At 33.1% G+C, this 27,083-nt stretch overlaps 1 protein-coding gene across 3 annotated transcripts in view; it reads right to left on the reverse strand.

Moving 5' to 3' along the window:
* Window positions 1-2,812: 2,812 nt before the first annotated feature.
* Window positions 2,813-27,083, reverse strand: part of PCDH11X (protocadherin 11 X-linked) — a 674,530-nt gene continuing 650,259 nt past the window's right edge. For all 3 annotated transcript variants that reach the window (XM_081126095.1, XM_081126094.1, XM_081126092.1), the window contains one exon: window positions 2,813-7,773. In XM_081126095.1, the coding sequence (XP_080982221.1) occupies window positions 7,124-7,773 (650 nt within the window). In that variant the 3' untranslated portion in view covers window positions 2,813-7,123. The remainder of the gene's footprint in view (window positions 7,774-27,083) is intronic.

Consider the following 27,083-nt stretch of genomic DNA (forward strand, 5'->3'; position numbering starts at 1 on the left):
AAATGAAGTAAGTCAGAGAAAGACAAATACCATATGATTTCACTTATACATGGAGTCTAAAGAACAAAATAAACAACCAAAATAGAAACAGACTTACAGATGCAGAGAACAGACTGATGGTTGCCAGAAGGATGAGGGGCTGGAGAATTGTGTGAAAAAGGTGAAGGGATTGAGAAGTACATTTTGGCAGTTACAGAATAGTCTCAGGGATGCCAAGTACAGCATAGGGAATATAGTCAATACCATTGTAATAACTATGTATGGTCCCAGGTGGTACTGGAAATATCAGGGGGACCACTTTGTAAAGTATGTGATTGTCTAACCACTATGCTGTACACCTGAAACCAATGCAAAATAATGTTGGATGTAAAGTGTATTTAAAAAATGAAATTTAACTTAAAAAATGAAGAAAGTCTTAGAAAGTGTTGCAGTCTGGAGGAGCTTATAGAGACATGACTAAATGTGATATAGAATCCTGAATGGGATCCTGGAACAGACAAAGGACATTAAGAAAAAAATCTAAGGCTATTTGAATAACCTATAGACTTTAATTTATAATAATGTATCAATATTGGTTTATTAATTATAACAAATATGCCATGTTAATAATAGAGGAAACTGGGAGTGGGGTATTTGGGAACTGTGTTATCTTTGCAATTTTTTTGTAAATTTAAAACTATTCAAAAAATGTTTATGAAGAAAACGTAGTGTGAGTACATCCTTGAGTTACTTAAGTCACTGACAGGATTATGGTGTTTTTGGTGGTTTTGTGTGTGTGTGTGTGTGTGTGTGTATGTGTGTGTGTCTTTTTTTTTTTCTATTTCCCAATTAACTTTAGGATGCTTTGATAGACATGATAGGAGTTAAGCCTGTGCATGGGTTAAACTTCAGTTGTTTTTATGCAGCTATATATCCTCAGCTACTTGAAAAGACAATGGAGTTTGTAACCCAAAATACAGAAGTTAAATTCTGAATCTACTTGCCTGCTTCATGGGTATTTTGTATTTTGTTTTGTTTGAAGCTATTTTTATTACACCATTAGCAACTTATTTTATAAAGTAGTGTGACTATGTCAGTAAGATCAGCAAGTTCAATTAGGTTTTTTATCAAACTACATATTAGCTCACTAATTTTTCTGCTCATTGAAATATTAGAGATTTTCACCGTTCTTCTCCAGCATGGCACTTTTCCCCTATTCACAAAGTATGTATTCATCATATTCCCTCTCGCAGGTCTTTAGTGTTCCTGCCCAGGCTATTATGATAATGTCTGTATGTAATCTGATTATTTCTAATCTACACATTATTCACTGCAGTCAACTTTTTTTTCACACATGGCTGGACTCAGGATGAGAAATAACACAAATTAACTTACACTTATATTTCTAAAAGTCCGATCTCTTTTTGCCAAAGCTTAATTTTTTGCTTGATTTAAAGTTTTGATTTTTTTCCTTCCTTCATCAGCTAACTCAAGGTGATAAGGAGTAAATCAATATCACAATAATAGAAAGATGGACAAGAAAAGAAAGAAGACAAAAAGCACCAGATTATGTGCTCTATAAATCTTACTCAAACTTCAGGACTAGTAAAAATGCCAAGTGCAGTTGAATATTAACTAATCCTGTGCAGCTTGAGAGGTTTCAGTGTACTGGGATTTTCTCCTTTTAGCCAGAGTAAAAGGGAAACCAGCAGTGAAGTTATTTTGTTCTACTAATATTATCAACATTCTCCAGAAAATTATTTCATTTGGATCCTAAAAGGTTGTATAGAGAAATCTTTAGGTGGCTTTTACATTGAATGAGGAAATAGGCTTATTCTTTTATTTTTGTTTTGTTTTGCTTACATTGTTGAGAGTATTACAGATGTCCCCCAGTTCTCCCCCTTACCTCCCTCCACTCATCTCCCACCCCACCCCAGGCCCCCATCTGTCTATTGTCTGTGTCCATGGGTTGTTCATATATGCTTATAAGGTCTTTGGTTAATCCCTTCCCACCTTCCTTCCTGCCTTCCCTTTAAGATCTATAGATCTGTTCCTTGCTTCCATGTCTCTGGATCTATTTTGCTCATCAGTTTATTTTGTTCATTATATTCCACATATAAGATCATGTGATATTTGTCTTTCTCTGCCTGGCTTATTTCACTTAGCGTAATACTCTCCAGGTCCCTCCATACTGTCGCAAAGGGTAGGAGATCCTTCTTCTTTACAGCTGCCTATTATTCCATGGTGTAAATGTCCCACAGCTTTTTTATCCACTCATCTACTGATGAGAACTTGGGCTTTTTCCAGATCATGGCTATTGTAAACTGTGCTGCTATGAACATAGGGGTGCATAGATTCTTTCTGATTAGTGTTTCAGGATTCTTAGAATATATATATTCTTAGAAATGCGATCACTGGGTAAAAGTAAATACATGATGGGTCAAAAGTAAATTTACAGTTGTGATTACATGAAACACAGAGTTTATTCTTGTATTATTATTTATTGTACCATTTTCCATACAAACAACTGTAAACCTACTTTTGCCCCACCCTGTAAATATCTCTTAATTTAGTCTTGAAAGATATAAATGTTCTAAAACACCACAGTATTTTTCACCAACTTTGAAAAGTGAGAGAAATGATGTTCATTCAAAGAATTATATTGAATAGCCCACCAGAGTAAACAAAAATGGATGCTAACTCATAGAAGTGTACCACCACCAAGGTATATTTCACTCTATATGAATTTAAAAACCAAATTAAAATGAAATAAAACCTTTGACTTTTAAATTAGCAAACACACACACAAAAACACACTTTTATTTTTATAACTTTATTAATACCTATATTAATGAATATAAGAAAACATGCAATACAGAACCTGAAATAGAACAATTAATACACATTTGCCACTGGACTACATACTGCCATCCTGGGCCATACAATATCCAACCTTCTCACTTCCAAAGCGTGGCTAGAGCTGCTTTGGGATACTGTTCACTTTCCGATGCTGTATGATGTCACAGAGGAGGAATCTTTTCCAAATACAAACATAAATCTATATTTCATAAAATTCCAAGTATTTTAAGCAGAGATAGCATAAATTGCACACATTTTATTTCTACAAAGATCACATACAATCACTAAACAATTGCCTTCATTTTTTTTCATTTGTGCACACACATTTTTCTGAGTAGCTTTTTCATTACTACTTCTGCTGTTGTCAATTTGCACTGCTTTTGAAAATCACATTTACTGAAAGCACATGGATTGTTAATGTACAAAATTTACTATGAATGAATATTTTAAGGCCTCTGCATAAAATTGCTCTGGTGTGGTAATTGGCACGTAACGTAAAAGGTTTTGTCCAAATATAGTTCAGCTTCTTTTGCTCCCATGTTTTCTAGAGCACTTGTGCCAACTGGCAACATCCAAAATATTGTCTAATGATTGTGATAAAAAATTAATCTAAACATAACTATAAATTTGGTTTGAAACAAATATGAAAGAAGAAAAACAAGAAATGATAACCATACTGGAAAATATGAATCAGAAGTGTGTAAAAAACACGTAAACAGCTAGATGTTCATAAGTGTACATTAGGAGATATATGCACATTCAATTTTAATGTAAACAACAAAAAACGAATGTTGAAATATACATGTGGGTCAAATTTACTAATTTTCCCATGACTGGAAAGGGTGTGTGTGTGTGTGTGTGTGTGTGTGACAAGATTACATTGTAAGGACTGCACAATTTGTGATTATTTTAGTCTGCTTTTTTTCCATTTTAATGAAAGTGTGTGACAAATATTAGCTTGGGAAGGCAGAGGCTCTTCATAACTGTCACCAATACACAATAGCACTAATCTTTTAACAACCATTTTTGCTAACCAAATTTACATTACCAGAAATAAATTGTTAAATAACTAAATGAGACTACACAAAATGTACTCTCTAAATTTATTACATTGTTTGTATCATATGAAAGTTTGTTTTTAATACACCCACACAGTATTAGCTAAAACTTGAAGATAAAGTTCAAGGAAAAAATGTGTATGCACTTAGCATATAAGATACACAGCGTTCGAATACATACTTATAAGTGTGATATATTAACGCTATAGCTACTAAATTATTTATCACACGTAACTGAACACGGCCACAGAAATTGAATAACGAGTCTCACTGAACATATTATCATACTTGTCATTCAATTTGAAGTTCTAATTACAAAGTAAATCAAATTTTTCTTTTTTTTCAAGGGAATTATTTTCGATCGATGGTAAAACAGGACTTTTTCTGGTTCTGTGACTATATAATTTTGCACACCAGAAGCGCCACCTGTGGGCTTTGTCAACCTACAGCTCTGTCCATCCATTCAGAGAAAGAATTTGCACTGCGATGAGAAAGACCTCATCAGATCTGAAGCCTCGGGCCTTACAGGTCGCCAAGGCCAGACCCGCGGAAGCTTCGGGAGAGAATGCAAAGGGGAGAGTAACTGGGCTCACTCCCCTCGCCTCCTTGGCTTCTCGCCTGCTTCCGTTGAAAGCCTCTCTGGCACAAACGCAGAAGAGGGCGCCCAGTCTTTTAATATTGTGAACACAGTCTAAGTCTGACTATATAATCAGAGTTAGAAAGGGCAATAAAAGCATATTTGTTCATTCCTATAGCTCTAGGAAAGGTAACAAAACTTTGCCAATTTTTAGATACGAGGATTTAAGAGCCACACTTAAGACTTAATAAATCACACTATCAGAAAAAAATTCCCCAATATCTAATTTTGGTTCCTATTCTTATTTTTATTTACATAGCAATCAATCATATTCCTAATGTATCCCTTAATGATTTTTTTTCAGTTTTTCCTTTTTATCTCTTTTTTATTTATTTAATTTTGTGTGTGTAGATCTTAACTAAAATATGGAGAGAAAAAAATGTGAAAATAACTAAAATACAAGAACAAATACTCACACATTATTTTTGCAAGTTTTCGGAGAGAAAACCGCCTAAACTCTACTGGAAGCTCTGATTTTGTTATTCTGGGTTTCTTTATCTTCCCCAGGTTTAAATTTTAATTGTCAACAATATCAACAATAATATCAACACCTATACACAGTCATATTTCAATAAATTTACAAACATCATCGGTCCTTCAGGGTTCACATGCACCTGGACTACCAGTATGCTGCAAATCCCTTTGAATATTATTAACAAACACAATGGAGAAAAAAAATTAATAATACAAATTAATTTAAAATTTCACTAATTAAACTCTTGTAGCTAAAAGTTAAGAATTTATTCTACACACCAAATCAAATATGATTTAAAGAGTTTCACAATGGGAACAATATATTCTCAAAACGCTACGTAATCTGCTGGGCACAAAAAGAGAAGCTTTCTCAACATTCAGTGGAAGCCTTCACTAATGAAATTATACATTTACCACACTTTATATTACAACATTTACACACAGTTTAATCATAAATTACATATCTTCAAGTTACACATTACAAAGTCTACATCTAATTTAATTAACAAGAAATATTCACTTCCCCCACCCCCAGTTAATACATTAATTGTCTCTTGATTTAGTATAATACTGAAACAAGACATTTTCTTGGTTTTGCTATGGAGGAAAATTAAGTTGGTGCTGTTCCTGTATATTGGTGAAATGTGCACATAGAAGATCATGGCCAGTTAGAAGGACAAAAAAGAAAATAAAGAACAGACAACAGAAGGAAATTAATGTTCCCTAGGAATACTACTGTATTCTTTGCTTAGAACACATTTTGTTTTCATATACGAGATTTTGTTGGGTCTTTTTTGAGTGTGTTATTAGGGTATTTCTTATCTACCCCAAGAAGCAGTCATGAACCTCATTTCTCCCTCTGCACATCTCCTTAAAATTCTATACTGTAACACTTTTGATGGAGATTTATAAGTACATCTCTTGAAAAGTTCCTTCCTGACTCTCATCTTGTTATCAGTGGTTGTCTTCAGCAAGTTGAGCTAGAATGATAAAAATCCCTTAGTCATATAGGTTTATTATGTGGTTTTATATACAGTTATATTAATTTGTTTACTTTTATTACTGAACATCTTTTGGTATCAGCCTATTCAGTTGTCATATCAACACTTAAATCTTCCTGACAGTCTTTAGAAAATAGCAGTTTCCAGTCATAGTTGTAAATGAATCATGCATCGAATGCATCCATTTTCCTTGTGATTTGCTAGGCTTTTATATACAAATTTCAGAAGATAAAAACCCAATTAATAATGGAACATAGGCTTAAAATGGCAGATACAATATGATTTATGATGCACTTTACACTAAATTACAAAGACAAATTTTTATAGAAAGAGGCCCTTTTAGCAAATATTTGCCTAATTTGGGCACAGATATTGCACTTCAGTGTCTCGAACTCTACTAAAGAGTAGAGAATAGGTTATAGACAGAAATCTGTACAGTTTACATATATATATTCTTTACAGAAAATGTATATACAAATTATATCAACAATATATTCTTCAAATAAAGGTAGAAAACATTAAAAAGACAGGGACAAAAATATAAGAGATATTTACACTCCCTACTGTGCAGTTTTGTACAAACACTAACAACAAAAAACTGGAGACTAACAACATATATCAAACAAAAAGACAAACAAAAATGTGACCCTACTTATACCTTCAAATGTTATCTGAACAAAAGTTGAGATAAACTAAAGGCACGCTTGGAAAATCAGACATTTGCTAGTTTTCCATTTGCTACCTACTAGGTCCACAAAAATCAGAAGGGGAAAAAAATCAGTAATATTGCACATTTTGGTAAAAATAAATGAAAAATTACAGTGCATCAGAAATTCTATACATTACATATTAATATCTGTCATGATAAGCCTTTCTGTACAAAGGATGTGAGATTTTAAATTTCTTTTCTTTTTTAATACACATTCTAAATGAAAGAAATTGTACATTTTATTTTTATCTTTTGACTAAGGGTCTAGCTCTAGAGTTTATTCTGGTATCTGTTTCTATTTACATAGCTATTTACAAACCTAACGATTTGGAATATTCATTGAAATTGGATCTTAAATTTTGATTATATACATTCTGTTGAAAAATGTGAATTAGCCATTGTAGCTTTATAAAGGATGTTCTTCCATAATGGGAGAATCATCCCTAGAGGGTCTAGCCTGTTTTCCTGGAGTGAAGGTTTTCAAAGGAATGACTTTAACTGAATCATCACTAGGATGAAATCTTTCAGACATAGTATAAAACTGAGATCCTGTACTACCTTGCACTCCCTGATCAAGAGACAGTAGTCCTTCAGGCCCAGCCCCTTGCCCCCAACCTTGCTGCAAACCCACTGGTGGCTGTGAAGGGCTGCGATGGCGGGCAGCAGCCTGTGGCAGAGGAGGGCTGCGGTGGACTGCAGCAGCCTGTGCTGGTGGGGGGCTGTGGCGAAGAGCAGCAGCCTGCGCTAGTGGCGGACTGTGGTGGAGAGCAGAGACCTGTGTTGCTGGAGGGCTATGGCACAGTGCAATAACCTGGGTCACCGGAGGGCTATGGCAGAGAGCAATTGTCTGTGTCACTGCAGGGATGCGGCGGCGGAGAGCAGAGGCCGATGGCAGGGGAGGACTGTGGCACACAGCAGAGGCCTGTGCGTGTGAAGGGCTGGCGTGGGTCAGAGCAGCTGGCATCCAGCAGGCATCAGAATGACCCAAGATGAGACATTCTTGAGTGCAGTTGTCAGAGGCCTCTTCCACAGTTGGTTGAACTGTTATTTCTGCAGCTGTTAGGGTGAGAAACAAATGATAAAATTTATATTAAAAAAAGCATATTTTATTAGCTACTTAAAATAAATATTGTTACATGAAAAAATATATATATATAAATATGTTAGAGACTTCCAATATTTTAACAATTGATTCTTGATTTGTGAAGAAATTATTCTTAGAGAATCAGAAATAACCAGGAGTGGATGAGTGGGGTCTTATTTTCATAATTAGGTTACTTTGGCCTAGTCTCTTGAATGTAGATATTTTTAATTATGTTTGTGACTATAAATGAAAACTATGATTATTGATCTATATATAAAAGACAGTTGATATATGGCTCCTAACTAACACAAAGTAAGTATATAAGTAAAATGAATGGGAAAACCAGTCATAGAAACATATAATGAACTAACCAATTATACCTAACCATTTGGTTAAGAATCTAATTAATTAATTTGAAAATAAATCAAACAATAAATTAGATTAATTTGAAAACATAGTTTATTGAACTCTAAAATGCCTTTTTGTTCAAGAATGAAATATAGCTACAATTATCTCAAAGATAATTGATTTCTGTATTTCTCATTTTAAGAAATCATGACAAATCACTTTATCAACATAATAAGCTACGAATATAAAGTACTTAGTGTTAAACTATAATACTTTTTAAAACTCCTTTATAAGATTTTTATAAAGTATTCAAATGCAAATAGGTATGAAATATCAATAAGCACACCATACAAAGGCTAGTGAAATAAAAATAGAGTAGCTATATCAACACGAAAAATAACTTTAGGCCTTGGCCGGGCCTGGCTCAGTGGTTAAGCATCGACCTAGGATCCAGGCGATCAGGCTTCGATTCCCGTTCAGGGCACATGCCCGGGTTGCGGGCTGCAGCCGATTAATGACTCTCTCATCATTGATGTTTCCAGCTCTCTCTCTCCCTCTCTTTTCCTCTCTTTGAAATCAATAGAGATATATTAAAAAAATAATAACTTTAGAACAAAGAATGTTATTAACTATAATGAAGGATATTGCATCATGATAAAAAGGTTCAATTCTTTAAGAAAATATAATACAAAAATTAAAAATATAAATTCCTGATCCTATAAATCTTGAAAACAATATAGAGTCCAAGTATTGTCATTATGCTATCACACTTACAACTAAAGTATACGGTGTATAAGAACTGACTTGTAATAAATATCATGTTAACAAAACAAAGTAAAGCTTGTAAGTAAAAAAAACAACAGAACTGACTTTCATTAAGACTAAATATCTCCATTAGATAACCATTTACATTTCTTCATGTATTGTTGCATTTCTTCATTTAAAAGATGTCCTTATGAGATTAGAATTTAAAATATCTTATATTTTTACAGTCATATTTGAGAAAGTTTGGGAAGGTAGAGTTTTATGTATTTTGGGTGATATTAAATTATAAAATATGCACGGAAATATATGAATGCACATATAGCTATACTTTAAAGCAAAATTTAATTTCCTTGTCATTTATAAAAGCAATTGATCTGGCAGCTTTAAATTTTACAACAAAATAATACATTACAGTTTTAACACTGAGTCATTTGCCTATTTATGCTAAGGAAATTGATACAAAGTCATTTTCACTGAAAGAAGATATGATTTATAGACATTCTTTTTAACAGCTTTATTGAGATATAATTCACCTACTTAAAGTGAACAATTTAACAGTTTTTATTATATTCACAAAGTTGTACAACTATCTTCAAAATCAATTTCAGGATATTCTTATCACCATAAAAAAAAAAAAAAAAAAGAAACAAAGCAAAACAAACCTGTATACATTAGCAGTCTCAGTTCATTTCCCCCCAAACTCCACAGCCCCAAGCAACCATTATTCTACATTTTTCTTTTATTGATTGGCCAGTTCTAAACATGTCATATAAATGGAACCCTTCAACAGGAGTCTTTTGTGACTGGCCTGTCTCATTTAGCCTAATGTTTTTAAGGTTCACTCATGTTGTAGTATATGTTAGTATTTCAAATTCATTTTTTATCGCCCAAGATTGTACTTTCTATGGACACTTATTAATCCACTGATCAGTTGATGGATATTATTGGTTTTAAAGAAGCTGAAAAAAAATGGGGAAACAATTACCTAATTATAAATCTTGTTTTCTCAGCCTTCTTATTTACTATTTCTGGTCATTTTCATTTGTTTTTTATGAATTTTGAGTTACTATCTGGTGTTGTTTTGCTACTCCAATTCAGTTTTGTTCCTACCTACCTCTTTTATGAATAATAGTGTTGCTGTGAATGTGGATGTAAAACTATTTATTTGAGTCCCAATTTTCACTTGTTTTGGGTATCTACCCAGAGATGAAATTGTCTGTGCTTTTGGTGCCATAACTAAGAAACCTTGCCAAATCCAAAGTCATGAAGTTTTTCCTATATACTTTTTTTTTTTTAAATACATCTTTATTGATTTCAGAGAGTGGAAAAGAGAGAGAGAGAGAGAGAAACATCAATGGTGAGAGAGTCATGGATCGGTTGCCTCCCACACGCCCCCTGCTGGGAATCGAGCCCTCAACCCGGGCCTGTGCCCTGACCGGGAATCGAACTGGGATCGCCTGGATCCTAGGTGGATGCTCAACCACTGAGCCCGGCCGGGCTGGCAACCTATATACTTTCTTCTATGCGCTGACATTTAAATGTTTGATCCATTTTGCATGAATTTTTGTATATGGTATATGGTAATGGTGTAACATCATTCTTTCACATGTGGGTATGTGGTGTTCCCAGCACTGTGTGTTGTCCTCCAATTTCCTAATGGAAGTTACTCATATTGCCCTCTGTTCAGAAGATCTACGTGTTTCAATAAGCACCTGCCAAGTTTTAGAGCCTACTGTGTTACGAACCATCCACCTTCTCAATTCCCTTGCTATCACTGTGTCTCTAGTTACGCATTCTCATTAACAAGTGATGTCAGTAATTTCCTACTAGATAACCTTCCTCTTTACAGAATAAAACAAAGCAGGCAAAGAACTGAATTCAAGTGATAATATTTTGGCTAACAATATTAGAGAGTTCATGAGAATTTGAAAGACCAAGTAACACATACAGAACTAAAAAATAAAAAATAAATAGTTGAGTGAGGTTTGTTTTTTTTTTAATTTCATTACACATATAAAATTGTAGAGTTTTTCATAATTTGGCATATTTGGGAATTAAACTGAAAAATAGTTGACACAATCTTTTAAAAGGGCAGATTAATGTCCGGCTGGGCGTCGCTCAGCGGTTGAGTGTCGACCTAGGATCCAGGCGATCACGGTTCGAATCCCGGTCAGGGCACATGCCCTTGTTGTGGGCTGCAGCCAATCAATGACTCTCATCATTGATGTTTCCATCTCTCCCTCTCCATCTTCTTTCCTCTCTCCGAAATCAATAAAGATATATTTAAAAAATAAATAAATAAAAGGGCAGATTAAGTTTCACATAAAGTGTTTTCCAAAAGTGTGGTGGAGAAGTACAACATTATTGTTCAAATAATATTTTTTTTTTATAAAATATAATTCACAACATCTCTAGAGCTTCTCTCAAAAATTCATCTTGACAGTAACCCAAAATATCTTTTGCATTTCCTCACTTAATTGTAATTGATTCACAATGACTAAAAGAGCACATAAATACAAATTGAAAAGAGCCTTTATCAATTTGATAGCAAAGTTTTGACAATAATCCAAAACTTATTGACATTATTTGTCCTAAAAAAAACCTTTTGTTCTCTTTAACTCATGGGTATTGCTATAGTTAGTAATATTTATGATAAAAAACACACAACTGTTCATGAGCTCCAGCAAGATGAAATCATATATCCAGAGCTACCAAATGTAATTCTTATACAGTTTGGTATACAGACTATTGTCCACAATATGTGTGTATGTGCACAATTTTAAAAAGCTAAAGCTTGTAATCTCAGTAATTCAGGATACCTTGGATGAAAATCCTAGTTTAAATTTTTTTTTTAATATATCTTTATTGATTTCAGAAAGAGGAAGGGAGAGGGAGAGAAAGAGATAGAAACATCAATGATGAGAGAGCCATTGATTGGCTGCAGCCCACAACCCGGTCATGTGCCCTGACCGGGCATCGAACCCAGATCGCCTGGATCCTAGGTCAATGCTCAACTGCTGAGCCACGCCCGGCTGGGCCCTAGTTTAAATTTTTTAAAGTTTTATAATAAACTTCACTGTTGCATAACTAAGTACATAGTCACCAACTACTAGTGAATCAACATTAAATAAATGCACAAAAACAGAAGTGTGATTAATATGCTAAGAATTTCTATTTAAATGAGTGATGCTAAAATATTCTTTTAAGAATATTTTTGTTAGTGGGCTGTACAGTCTCCCTTAATATTATTGACATTATTTAATTAGCTTAACAAAACTATGTCCCAAAGAGATAGTACAGATTAACTCAGTACAAGTTCAAAGTAACATGCATTGTGAATCAGTGGACTTAAAATTAATTACACTTAAAACAACATTCTCTGAGGGCTTCTGTAACTCATTAATAACATTTAACTTTGAAGAAATGAATATTTTTTCTAGGGAAATATATTATCCTCACATAGCACCAAAATACCCTGTGGATATCACAGTAGTCTTTAATAGGAAAAATGTGACATAGTCATATAGTTGATCATTTTATCATGTTGAAAAGGAAACCTGAACTAAAGTTATGATTTTAATGCATATCAATCAAGTATACTGGGAAAGTGAAACTTGTGCATAATAATAAAAATATCTATTCACAAAGAATATATTGCAAAGAAGAATGCCCAGATATCTCTCTTTGGATATCACTTACAAAAGCACTGTTACCATCTGCAATTGTTGAGAAGGAGTGAGAAAAAATGGCAGTATTTTGAACTATATTTTTAGCATAACAAAATGAAGATTCATGTTAGAGTATGATTCATATGCTTTGTCTCAGAGAGAAAAAATGTGCTCTTATGAGGTTAAACAAATTCATTTGTACAATATTTTCCTTCATTCTAAATGCTTACTCTTACTTGACCTTTAAATTGCTTTTGAGAACCATTCATTAACTCATATTTATTTAATTGGCTGATATATAACACATATTTCAAGAAATAGAGGTGCAAATCTCAGTCTTTCTATATTCAGATATCAAGTTCATATCTGTGATTAAATGTGCTCTGGTGATGCTATCATTCTCTAACCTTTATCAATTTGAGGACAAATGCATATTTTATAGACATTTTCCTTAGTGCTACTCCAAAGCTGAATTGAGTGTTCATTATACAGAAATTTCCAGTCAAGTTGTTCCATTTAATGTATCTGTTAATCTCTGAGAGCAAATTTCACATGATAGAGGTCTTACACAGGTCATTTGATTAGTGATCAAAGCTGAACTCTCATGAAAAAGAATGAGATTGTTGTAAATTTGCTTTGATATCTCTCTTGCTCTTTCACTAGCTTCCCAATCATACCCCTGAAGATTTTCAATGTTGTGTTTTAGGGGAACATCAGGTTGTCCCAACTGAGCCACCTAGCTGGGGCTGAATTTTAATATTTTATTTGAGAGTTTTGTGTGACTTAAAGTCCTAATATTATTGAAGATACTCTGTTATAAACTGAGAACTTCAATCTTTTCATGTAAGTAAACTAGTCATAGCAGCAAAAGGACACATTAGAAACAAATACCATATTTTAGTGTTTCTATTTTCACCTGACATCTCTTCAGTATCCACTGGGATTTAGGGGAACAAATTGAGTGAAATCATCATCACCAAGATAATAATTTGGAACCTACAGGCATAGGCAAACATCTGAAAATTGATAAGGTTGAAAAGCTTACAATGATAATATCATTAGAGTTGGCTACCTTATAGTTACAGACATAGATACACTGTATGCTAATAAATTATGTTTATTTCACACCAGACCTTTAATCAATCCATGGCTCCATAATCGTATTTTAGTTTCAATTATTAGACTCCCCAGGATTTTATTCCTATATATCTTAAAGTCCAAAATAAAAAATTTACCTTGCTCAATGAAGAACAGGATTTAAATTGAGTAAATTCTTAATATAAGGATTGCATTTAGAATAAAATAATAAAATAAGCAAAATTCTCACACAACTAAACAAACTGCCCATAATTAACCAGATACTTTCCATATTTCAAAACACTGCACATACATCAACACATAGCTTGTGATATAAAGCACCATCAAACAAAGAGAAGTGTCTTTCATTTGTTATAGCATGTCTGATTAATCAACAAGTGTAGGGAACTCTATATTACCAGGTTATTGGGGCCTCAGCAAGACGATAGTGACAACAACCTTACACTGGTTCAGTTAACAATGTCCTCTAAGTCATTCTTTACCATTTAAAAGTAGTATTTGATGAAAATAGCAATTCAGGCCTGACGTTTCATAAAAGCCTCTGAATTACCTTACCAACCAAAATTAATCCAATGGATAGCATATTGGGGAATAAATTTTGTTTCATGTCTATCTGAAATACTTTGAAAGAATTAAAACTAATGTGTTAATATGAATTGATAGACTTTAATAAAATGAGTCATGATATCTTTTATTCCAAAATTCTCTGGCATGTAATTGTACATCGTGACTGTAAAATATATATATATATTTTAAACATATCTTTATTGATTTCAGAGAGAAGAAAAGGAGGGGGAGAGAGAGAGATAGAAACATCAATGATGAGAGTCATTGATCAGCTGTCTAGCCTGCAGCCCAGGCATGTGCCCTGACCGGGAATCAAACTCCAATCTCCTGGATCTTAGGCCAATGCTTAGCCATTGAACCACGCCCGGCTGGGCTGTAAAATATTTTTAAACACCCAAATCTTTTCAAAGCTAAAACAGAATGCACATAAATGCCAAACTTTTCATTACTTAACCCTTTTTTATTTTATCATATTGTTAAAATAATGCACACATCCTTGATGAAGAGACAGTGACAATTTGATGCAAAACATTATCATGCTAAGAGTGTAGTCATACAAAGTATATTCTAAAAAACCATTATTTGTATTTGGCTTTTGAAATGGGGAAGAAAATATTTTTTTTCAGGGGATAGAGAGGCATTTGTTTATTTATTTTTCTTTGGAAGTTTGTTCTATACCCTGAAAGTAGCATTCACTGAAGTCCAAAGCAGAATGAGCCCATTGCCTTCAGTATGATTTTTAACATTGTTAGTTTAATAGAGAATTTATCAGACATAGATTCTCCTTTTGGGAGATGCAGAAAATCCCTTTTGGTCTACTGCCACAGACACTATGAAAAACATAACAGAATTATTAATGACCAGTAAATGTATTCAATGCCATTTACCCAATAGTCTTGGCCTATTTGTGCTAACGAAGTGGGTTTGGTAACAACTATTGCTAGTCCATAAAGCAGGATACCTGTATTTATTTATATTGGGAAAACCGGGACACAGCTGCTTTATGCAAGAGCTCATTTGGCAAAATATACACAGTTCATTTTTAATCTGTTCTGCTCTTTCGAATAAATCTTACAAGAAACAGAAGTTGTTTTTTCCATTTTAAAATTAATAATGCTACCATTATAAACTTCTAATTTTATAAATTCTGGGAGTTGATTGTAAGCGTGTTAGGCCCTTCAAATAAAGAGTTGTTTTAGAAACCTGGGTCATTAATAACAAATGCTATACAAGTTATTTATTACCAAAGACTGTTCCAGTTACATGTTCATACATATGACTTCGGAAACTCATAGGTGACTATGAACATAAAGTCATTCATAAAATTATAGTGATTCTTCTGGGAAAATATTTGTTTATAAATTTACTATCAGTTGCTTATTTAAGAACTGTATTTGGCAAAAGCAAAGTTGTGTGTATATATGCCATTTAAATATGCCTTTCAATATAATATACAGTATCTGAATCATTGACTTTGACATAAAGAATAACAAGTATGAGAAAAATATGTATTCAAAGATCCTGAAAAAGCCCCATTCCCTGCTCATTAAAAAAACAAACTTAAATACTATGTAATACTATGTAATACTATGAAACACTGACAAAAGATGTAGATGGAAAAATCAGTTATCTAAATTACTTTGGATATTTAAATAATTTCATTTATATAAATTCAATTTGTATACTGAAAATATAGAAAATATGTACAATGGAGAATGTGTGAGCTAGCACTCTCACACATAAATCATTGGCAATGATTTATGACCTGTAAGGCACTAATGAGAGTAAGGGTGAACAGCAGGGGCACTACAGATTTCCACTGCTGAGATCACCTCTAGGTTTTTTGGGCTAGTATTTTTTTTTTTTAATTTATCTTTATTGTTGAGAGTATTACAGATGTCCCCTTTTTCCCCATTGATCCCCTTCACCCCGCACTCCCCACAGGCCTTCACCTCACTATTGTCTGTGTCCTTGGATTATGCATATATGTATATAAATTATTTGGTTAATCTCTCCCCAGCCACCTACCCACCCTCCACCTTCCCTCTGAGATCCCTCAGTCTGGTTCATGCTTCTATGTCTCTGGATTTGTTTTATTCATCAGTTTATTTTGTTCATTACATTCCACATATAAGTGAGATCATTTGATACTTATCTTTCTCTGACTGGCTACTTTTGCTTAGCACAATACTCTCAATAATAATCATGATATTAAATCCTGCAGGCACATTACTAAAAAAATGTTATAGTGGTTTTTAGTTAATATAAATATAAGAGTTAACAGAGAACATTCCAAGACCATGTTCTTATATTCAACCCAAGGGATTTTAAAGATGCTTTTTAACTAAGGTTGTCAGATTTGACATTTAAAATATGAGATGTCCATTTAATTTAGAATTTCATATAAACTACAATTAATTTTTGGTGTAAATATGCCTCATTCAATATTTGGACTAATTATACTAAAACTTTGTTGTTGATCTGAAATCCAAATTTATCTGGACATCCTATATATCTGGCAGCCTTATTCTTGTTATGATGCTCCAATATATCCATGAGTTTTCTGTAAGTTCAAAATAACTGCAAATAACATCAATGATAATTAACTTTCAAGCATATGCTAAAATAAGAACTTTAATCCCTGTATATGCATGGTAGGTAAATATTTTAATGAATAAAATTATAATATATTTCTTATACACACCTTAAAATTATAACCATGTACTTGGGGGGAAGGAGGAGAATTTTAATTTAAATTCCCAGTTGTTGTCACTTTTTATTAACTTATTAAATGGATCCTTCTCTATTCTCATAAAAATATTTTTGCATTTCCCAGGGAATATGTTACAGAATTTTAGACAAGGCATATTGAATAATTAATATTTATTAGGTTTGAATATTTCTGATATTTATGGGAGCTAGACCATGTAGATATAGTTTGCTAAATCTGTTGTGTTTCATTTTGTGAAGCAATCTATTTCAGCTCATGCCTAAAAACTAGTGCTTAAGGAAGTACATTCACTGATTCTAGTCATCTTAATATTAACTAAAGCATTATTATTCACTTATGAATATTTCTGTGCTAATTCAAAGTTAGTAAGGGCAAGCATTTGTGGTCTTTTTGAGGGCAGTCATGAGTTTATACTGTTATATTCACACTTTCTTGCTGGGCCCTGCCTGTGACCAACAATTCACATTTGCAAATAAGACAAACTTATATTTGGCTTTTTATCACATGAAGTACAGGTAGAGTTTTGAGTTATTGTACAATAAAAGTGTGTTTGTACAGAAGTGATTGTATGTACCTATATTATTTATTTTTACCAAAGCTATTAAAAGTAAATTTGCATCTAAAATGTCAATAAATATGAAGTATGTCTATATATTTTATTTATTTATCCCTGAAGTGTTTCAATTTCAAACAAAAACACATTTTTCTCAAGGTTTGGTTTATCTTTCAATTTCACAGAGCAATCATTATATAGTTGAAGCATGCAGATTTTTTGAATTAGACATTTCATGATATTACGTGGTTTCATAAGTTGTAAAATGAACTTACTATTAAAACTATTTTATATTTTTATCAAGTCAATTTAAGACAGTCAATATACTATTATTGCATTCTTTTTGAAAATACACTTTATACCTTAATGATTATCCATTTAAAAGTTTATTATAGCTCTGTAGTGATGCATGGTATTTACTTAGGAAAAAATATATATATTTTCAAAATCTAAATTGCTCTGATAATATTACACCTCTAGGAACAATACAATGCAGGCAGTTTTCAATATTCAACTACTATGTTTATTCCCAGCTAGCCTTGCCAATTATTTCCAGTATTGTAGAGTTAGTAAAATATAATTGGATTCTATTTCATGTCCCTTAACTGAGTACATTTTGTGTATCTTATAATTTAGAAATTTTATTAGATTCCATTAGTCATTTTCCAAAGAATAAAAGCACAAGTAATATGAAACATGTATATTAGGATCTATAACACCAGTGCCTCACACACCATTCCAAATAGTGATGGAAAAGATATCATGCATATACGTTTAAATACATGGAAAAGTGTGTACACAGTTGATTTTTATTTTGTAGTTAATATCTGATTGCCATGGGCTTTTAAATTTTATTTTATATATTATCAAATATAATAATTACTTCCTGTCATCTAAAAACAAATAGTTTATTTTTCACAGAAAATTTAAATCATTCTCATCTAAATTAATTATAGGTATAGGTAGATTTGAATGTTTTAAAATGTATAGTAATGCCTTATACAATAAAAAAGGTTAAAAGCAATGATACATTTTTACTATTAGGTGGTTGCACCAGAAAGTATAAACATAAAATGAAACATTCTTAGAAGCAATAATTTAGTATTTAAAATGAATGGGAAATGTCTAGTCAAATTGAGAAACGGAATAATATGAGCTCTACAATTTTCACATCAATCTCAGGTAAAACTGTTTTGAATTATAGTCAATTTAATCCTATTTGATAAAGAAAATTATTTCAAACGTATAATAATTTAAAATAGTATGATCCAGATTTCACTGTGCCCCTGCCGAATCTAACAGTCTAAAAGTGTGTTTCTGAGTAATGTATATCATCAAGCATTTCTACATACAGTTTCGATGTTTCTTATTAGAAGCATGGGTTGGGATGTATTGGTGGTTGGCTGTTGACTTGCATGCCTGTGATCAGGCTTTGAAGAGTAAAAATAACTTTTTACAAGATAGTCACCACTTAGCACTTCCAACATAGTTTTCAGGGTATAAGGGGTAAATACTTTTGTCCAATGTATATAAAATACTGCATGCATTAATTATCAATAATACACATTATAATAGGACAAAATAAATAGCAATAACACATAGATCAGATTAAGATATTGCTGGCATTCTGAAATGTATGAATAGAGATTCACTTAAATATGTAATGGCAGAGGTGGGCCAAGAGTTACTTTATTGGCTCCCCAGACAATCTACAAAATTCTCTTCCGAGGAGATTAACTAGTTTATGTCAGTGCGCTATACTTGGGAGTCCCAGGGGCCCGATATATTCAAATGATGAGTCAAGATTAAGAGCTGCACATCAGGTGGCACCAAAAGGACTGATATAATTTACCTTTGGGAGCTATTTGCTTCTTTATCATACAGATGCTAGCTAATCACGCAGAAAAGTTTCATTTCTTTATTGTGTTCTGAAAATGTTTGTAGGAATTTGCGTGGGGGGATTGAGTTATTAAGTGAATATAGTAACAATTTAAATTGTATTAGGTTAGAGGTGCAACATCATCTTTGATTTCAGTCAGAATTCTACACAGGCGTAATAGTAGACATCAGTTTTCTTTAGTAAAGAATCTATGATAGTATATATTCTACAAAGTAGAAATGTAAGTCATTTTACATTTGTCTAAGGAAAGAAAGAAAATGAACACTGCAAGCAATGTTAAATATTGCACGTCACATTATTTTTAATAAATTATAAAATTTCTTTCATCTTATAAAATAGAAATTAAAAGCAAATGCTGAAAAATGTTAAAAAGTTGTGGAGGCAAGGGCACCAATATGGATTTTTAACAGATAGCAAGAGAAATAAAACATAGCTTGTGGTACTAGTTAGTTTGGCATAGATAAGATAGTTTAAGTAAATTACCTGTGAAATCTTTAAATTGTGCTTGCATTCATTTATTTGTATACATATCATAACATGTTTATAAAATGTTTTCATACACATGCAAATTTAAGCAACTTGAATATATACATATAAATATATATAAATGCTTGCTTATTTGTAAACAAAACAATGTAGCAAGCTAAATAATATGATGAACTGATAAAAAAAACAAAAACAAAACACCTGTATCTCTACCTTGCTTATATTTTAAGCATTCTGGATTACTTAAATTATCTAAAATACCAAAAATATGTACTTTTGCAATCCTATTTAAGATATTACCGTGCGCTTGAAGACGTTTCCCGATGTTTTACCACTTTTGAAATAGCACTCTTTTAGCTAGCTCATCCAAACTTCCAAGGGTTAAGAGAAATAACTACTAAACGAAATACTACAAATGTTTATGATAATATTCAAATACAAAAACCTTGCTTATCAGGGCATCTAATATAGACAACGACCTCTAAAATGTATAAACCTTTCAAAGTGATCCCCCTGATATTTCAAGTAACCACTATGCTGTACGCCTGAAACTAGTACAAAATAATACTGAATGTAAATTCCAATTGAAAAATAAAATTTTTTAAAAATATAAATTTTTGTAAATTTATGAGCAGTCACTGAAATAGTATAAACAACTATTTAGCTTAGTTATGAGTGAATCTAATCACTTCATGTCTATGCACTTGATATGGAGGAAGAACAAATATACCAATTAGTTTCATCAGAAGATATTAAATGATTTGAAGCACTTTTTAATAATTGAAATTAACTAAAGGGCTTATTATCTTAGTTTAAGAAAATAAATTAATGATCTTCTGACTTCTTTATATCATATTCATGAGTTGAGTAGAATATAAGAGGACCTTAAAAACAAAGTTTGAATTTTGGCAATGGATTTTCATATCCCCCACTATTTGAACCCCTATATATCTACATTAATTACCTCTGAAGGTGGGTATTATCAGGATGAGTTAATTCGTCATGATGAAGGCATTTCACATTTATTGGTCTTGATAAATTGAATATCAATCATCATAGTGTAAAGCTACTATCTTATGTAAAGAAAATGTAACTATTTCTTTTCAAAATAACTTGGAGGCAAATTAAACAGATCACCACTCGCTAATTTTACTTAAACTTTTAGTACTGAATTTAACAAAAAGCAGCCTTTCCATTTTGAATGTAGCAGTTAATAGCATTGAAAATTTACTTCCCAAGGCATGGTGACAAAAGTGCTTTTAGCATTTAAAAGTGAACCTCTTTACAAAAGTCAAGTCTATTTACCTTAATTCTCCATATTATGATTAAAATAATTTAGAAGTTATTCCTGTCTTACAAAGTTGATATGAAATGCACTGTATTTGCAGTATGGGAAAGAATTTATGCATTCTAAATATTATAATTATATTAATGTTATAATCATATATATATTTATATATATAGTGGTTTCTAGGTAATTAAATTTATTTAAAGAATTTTACAAACACGAATATAAACTTCAGTTCCTTTTCAGTTGGAATGTGGTATAAATTTGTATCGCCATCATATCCTAAATGCTTCATGTGTTTCATTATATGTTGAATGAATGTTCTTCCAGAGTTCAAAGATAAGCTTGTCAATTTTTAGTAAACCTTATAGAGGGAGTGAGATTGAATAATAACACTTTTTCTGTATTGTTTTATTTATTATGAATTGCTCACTAAGTCCCAAGTCAATTCTTCCACTCCAACCTCAGCTCCCTTAAATAGAATTTTTTTTTCTTTTTTGTAAAGAACTGCACTAGAGATCATGTGCTCAGATTGCAGAATAAAAAAACAATGCAAAATAATGTTAAGTAATTGTCCAAATCCACAGAGCTAGTCAACCATAGAGACAGAGCTAGAATATTATTGTCCTTACACCCAATTCATTGTTTTCCTAATTACCTTTTGCTCCTGTGGGGTAATGAGTACAACATATAATGTGCTCTATTCTCCATTCAAAAACATTTGATTCATATTTTAAAAGATGGAGTGATTTTTAGGATTGACATTAGAATACAAAATTCCAAAAGTGCCTCACGGGTTTTGTTCTGATTCTTTCTGGAAAATAATGTAAACTCATTCTTTTAATTCCTGAACTTCTTTTATAAAAAACTGCATTCTACTTTTAATTTGCTTTTCATTCTTTTTTAAGAGATTGCATAATTTAGAGCAATAATATTTAAGTTCCTGGGGAAAAAGGACTCCTATGTGTTAGGCGTAAATTCGTAAAATTCAACCAGTCTTTGTGGTTGGTGTTCTGCATTCAGACAGTCAAGCACTTTCTCACTTCTCTTTCCTTTCTTTAAAATATAAGCCACAATCACCGATTATCAGTTGTACTTGACAGTTCTCTGCTGCTCATGTCCATTATATAAGAGAGTTGAAGTTATATGAAATCTATTTGCCAAACCTCAAATGGTCCATTAGGACATTTAAAATGTCCAAGACAGTGCAGACAGTCTTCTCTGACTTATACTTTAAATAGGTGGGACAAGTGAGGTAGGCACTTTTCACATCCTTATTAATATTTCTCTACCAATATTGATTCATAAATGCTATCATTTTGTCAGGGGACCAATGGGAAGGCTGGTTAGAAAGCTGAGGGTGCCTGAAGTGCTTAAATTTGCGAAAAACTCTTTTACAATGTCTTGGCTCTTTACAGTGATCATTCCCTTTTAGTTAAAAGAATTGGGACTCTAAAGAACAAAATAAACTGATGAACAAAATAGGTCCAGAGACCTAGAAGCATGGAACAGACTGACAAATCTCAGAAGGAAGGCTGGGGTGGGTAGATAGGTGGGGAGAGATTAACCAAAGAATTTATATGCATAGATGCATAACCGATGGACACAGACAATACTGAGGTGGAGGCCTGGGGCAGGGGCAGGGTAAAAGGGGTAGAAGGGGAAAACAAGGGGACATCTGTAATACTTTCAACAATAAAGATAAATTAAAAAAAAAAAAAAAGAATCAGGGTGGAATGGGAAAGCATGTTCACTTTAGATTTGGTTAATTTGACAAATAAGCTGGCTAGCACCTTAGCCATTCAGAAGTAAGATCACTAAGATTTTTAATTTCAGCCCTAGCAAATGAAGGCCCCTATACAAAACCAAAAGTCTTCTAGCTTCTGCAATCACTGATCCTCTCATGGATATACACATATTTTAGTCATGATTCTTACCTTTTCTCACTGGACTAATGCTTCCCATTTTAGACAAGCCACTGCCTCTTCGTTGGCTAAAGTCCTGTTAGAAAAGATTATTCCTACCTGGGAAATTGCTCTCCAACTTCATAGTGATCAAGGAACCCATTTTACTTGCCAGCTGCTTCAACAAGTCTATGCTGTTTGGTCATTCTTACAACGTTTTCACCATACCTACTACCTTCAATCCTCAGGTTTAGTAGAATGTATTAACCTACATTATTAGGATTCATTTGCCAAAATTTGTAGAGACGCTCCAAATACTTAGGTCAAAAGCACTGCCATTGGTTCTTTTAAATCTTGGGTCTATTCCCTTTATAGCTCATTAATTCTCACCTTTTGAGATAATTATGGGGTGCCCCATGCATTTGGTTCCTTCCTCTTTTAACCCACAGTTAATAAAGGGAGATATACCTCAATATTGTAAAGGCCTAATTACTTCTACTGAAAATAATGAACAAAATAAACTGATGAACAAAATAGACGCAGAGACATAGAAGCATGGAATAGATTGAAGAATCTCAGAGGGTGGGGGTGGGGGAGAGATTAACCAAAGAATTTATATGCATATATGCATAACCCATGGACACAGACAATAGTGTGGAGAAAGCCTGGGGTGGTGGTGGATGCAGAGTGGAGGGGATCAATGGGGGTAAAAAAGGGGGACATCTGTAATACTTTCAACAATAAAGATACATTTTAAAAAATAATTAATTAAAAATAAAGAAAATAACTGCTTTGGTACAGCAATCTTTTCACAGTGTGCTCCAAGGTGATGGAAACCCCAAACACCACACTCTACAACATGGAGCATTTGTTTACTGGGAAAGCCACTTCCAAAACATTCCTTCCAGCCTCACTAGAAAGGCCCCTAACAGGTGTTGTTGACTAACCCATGGGCTGCTAAACTCCAGGGAGTAGACTGTTGGACTCACGTGTTGAACCTGAAGAAGGCACTAAACCCTGACTGGGAATGGCACACAGTTTGTTGACCTGAGTTTAAAGCTGTCAAAAAACTGAATCAGTTAATTAGTTTATTATGTCCTTAGATTCCACATATATGTGTGATCATGTGATATTTGTCTTTCTCTGACAGGTTTATTTTGCTTAGCATAATACTCTCCAGACCCTTCCATACTATCCCAAAGGGTACGAGATCCTTCTTTACAGCTGCATAAGGCCTGGGACAGGGGATGGGTCTGGGATATAAGGGGTCAGTGGGGAAAAAAGGGGACATCTGTAATACTTTCAAAAATAATGATAAATTTTAAAAAACAAAAATAAATAAAAATAAATGATGACTTACTAACAAAAACAAAAAACAATACAAAACAAAAAAAACTGCCCGGCCAGGCATGGCTCATTGGTTGAGCATCGACCTGGGATCCAGGAGATCGAGGTTCGATTCCCGGTCAGGGCACATTCTCGGGTTGCAGGCTCGACCCCAAGTCGGGGGTGTGCAGGAGGCAGCCGATCAATGACTCTCTCATCATTGATGTTTCTATCTCTCTCTCCCTCTCCCTTCCTCTCTCTGAGATCAGAAAGATATATTAAAAAACAAAACAAAAAAATGAATCAGGCAGCATCAGAAGGAGACAGTTTTTCCAAAAGAACTGGACCAGATCCGTACAACAGTTCTTCCTGTTGTTTCTTACTTTATTTTCCTTTCTCTTTCTTGGAAGGAATTGCCTTTGTCCACATATGCCAATTTATTGTGAATGGGGAAAACCTCTCCAGTTGCTATATCTGTAAAGAGTTTCAATTTGTCCAATAAAATAATGACTCATTATTTCCCTACCTTCAAGTTTGAACTCCTGGTTCAGAATCATCATATAGACTAAGTTGTTAGGTTGTTTTAAATTTTATTCTGTATTCTTCTTATTATTAAGCTCTGCACTTGTTGCTTGTCAAAACTGGACCCAAGTGGTTCTGGTCCATATACTTTCCCTCCAACATGGAACCTGACGCCCAGAGAAGTCCTTCTGTGCATGGAGCGATAAAGGTATGCTGAAATCTGAAGACCCGACTATTGATCAATGATGCTGTCAGAGAAAGATCTCAATCAAAATTTATGGCAGAGATCTTAACCAAGACAGAAATTGGGAGAGCCTGTGGCAGGTGCTCCTACACCTTATGTTGGCTGCAAAAGTCCTACAGGAAGAACTCTATGGTTATAACAGAACTCTATGAACGTCCTTCCACTTGCTCTCTGGGATTTGCATGTGGCTCACCATGGCTGCACTTAACAGATTGATATATTTTTTTTCTTCATGAACAAATTCTTTTTGCTAACAGAAAACCTGGTCAACTTCCTGTTTATGGTTGACAGGCATAAAGATTATTTTGAGCTGAAGACAGTCAAGGCCCTATGGGCTCAAGAGAAACTTTTCTCTCTCCTGTAAGGATTTTAAATTAGGGGCCGTGACCATAATAAGTGTAATTACTGGGAATAAGTTTTTATGACCTATCTGTAAGACAGGGAAAAACACCTAAATCCTGAATATCTACTCTTATGATCCTGTGTATTACCGTCCTCCCCTCTGAAGTCCAGGCCCCGATCCCATTCTTTGGCTAAAGATGGAATATATAACTCATTTTACCTTTCTGTTTTTGAACCTCTCATGTATGTGGGTTTTCTGTATGTACAGAATTAAATTTGGTTTTCTCCTACTAGTCTGTTTCATGTCAATTTGATTATTAGATCACCCGAGAGAAACTTTGTAGGGTAGAGGAAAATTCTTCCTCCCCAACACCATTTCTTCTTCCTTTCTGCAGATCTCAGTGACAAAGAACTTGAAACAGTGTAGGTAGCGGTGGTGGTGAATAAGAGTTTAATCTTGCAATGAATACAGATAATTTCTCTGTAGAAATTCCTATTAAAATTCAGCTTAAATCAAATGAAATGACCAGATTATATACAGAGTATCGTTTTTTCTTCTAGAATAGCCATTGTTGTAACCCATCATAGCAATTCTTATATCTGGGGCCTTTGGTAAGTCAACAATATTTATAATGCTGAATAGTTAATTAAAAACACAAATTTCTTTTTTTTAAATTTTTATAAAAGTTTGAGTTACAGCCCAAGAGACTCTAGGCAATTTTACAGCATATTACTATAATACCAAATATTAACTCCATGCTTTTCCATCAAATAATTTCCCTTAATTCCAACTCAATATTTAATTACTGATTACAATTTTATTTTCATTTATTTTTAATTTACTAAACTATTAACTTAATAGTAATTAAATAATTAATGGACAATAATAACTAAGCTTGTGTAGTCTGGCCATAAAACTAAACAGACCAATGACACATTCCTCCTCGTAATATGTAAATAGAAGTTGAAAGCATCTAATCAAACTCTTCCCAGAAAGAACAACCATGGGAACAAATGGGTGCTAATGTATCATACTTATTCTGCACTTCACTCACAATATGTGGCTGGGATTTAAAGTAAAGATAATTTCTGGTTTTATAAAACTTTTAAATTAACTCTGCTATTAATTTGAAAACTGTGAGGTAATTTATGTAAATTCTGAAAATTTGCCAAAGATATTCTTTATTATCTTTATCTCTCAATTAATCCATGTAAATTAAAACAAAATAGTCTTGTAAGGAGTGTTAAGTATTTCTTTGTTTATTATTTGTTCTCTGATTTTACTTATTTACTAATCTGCCTTCCCAAGAAAATACCATTTATAGTCTATAGTTAATTCATTATAGCTCACTGCTTTTTTGAAGCTCATGTTAGCACAATACATTCATCAAAAATAATCAGACTTGAAATGTTAGATATAAATTCTGACAGTGAATAATTTATCATGGATAAGAACAATCTACTCACCAACTAGGCTGTATGTGTTTTGGAAAATGAAAATGTAATGTTGGAGTACCCACTGGCAGTGGCAATTAGGGAA

Source organism: Miniopterus schreibersii (assembly GCF_964146895.1).
Source record: "Miniopterus schreibersii genome assembly, chromosome: X".
In the NCBI taxonomy this organism is placed as follows: Eukaryota; Metazoa; Chordata; class Mammalia; order Chiroptera; family Miniopteridae; genus Miniopterus; species Miniopterus schreibersii.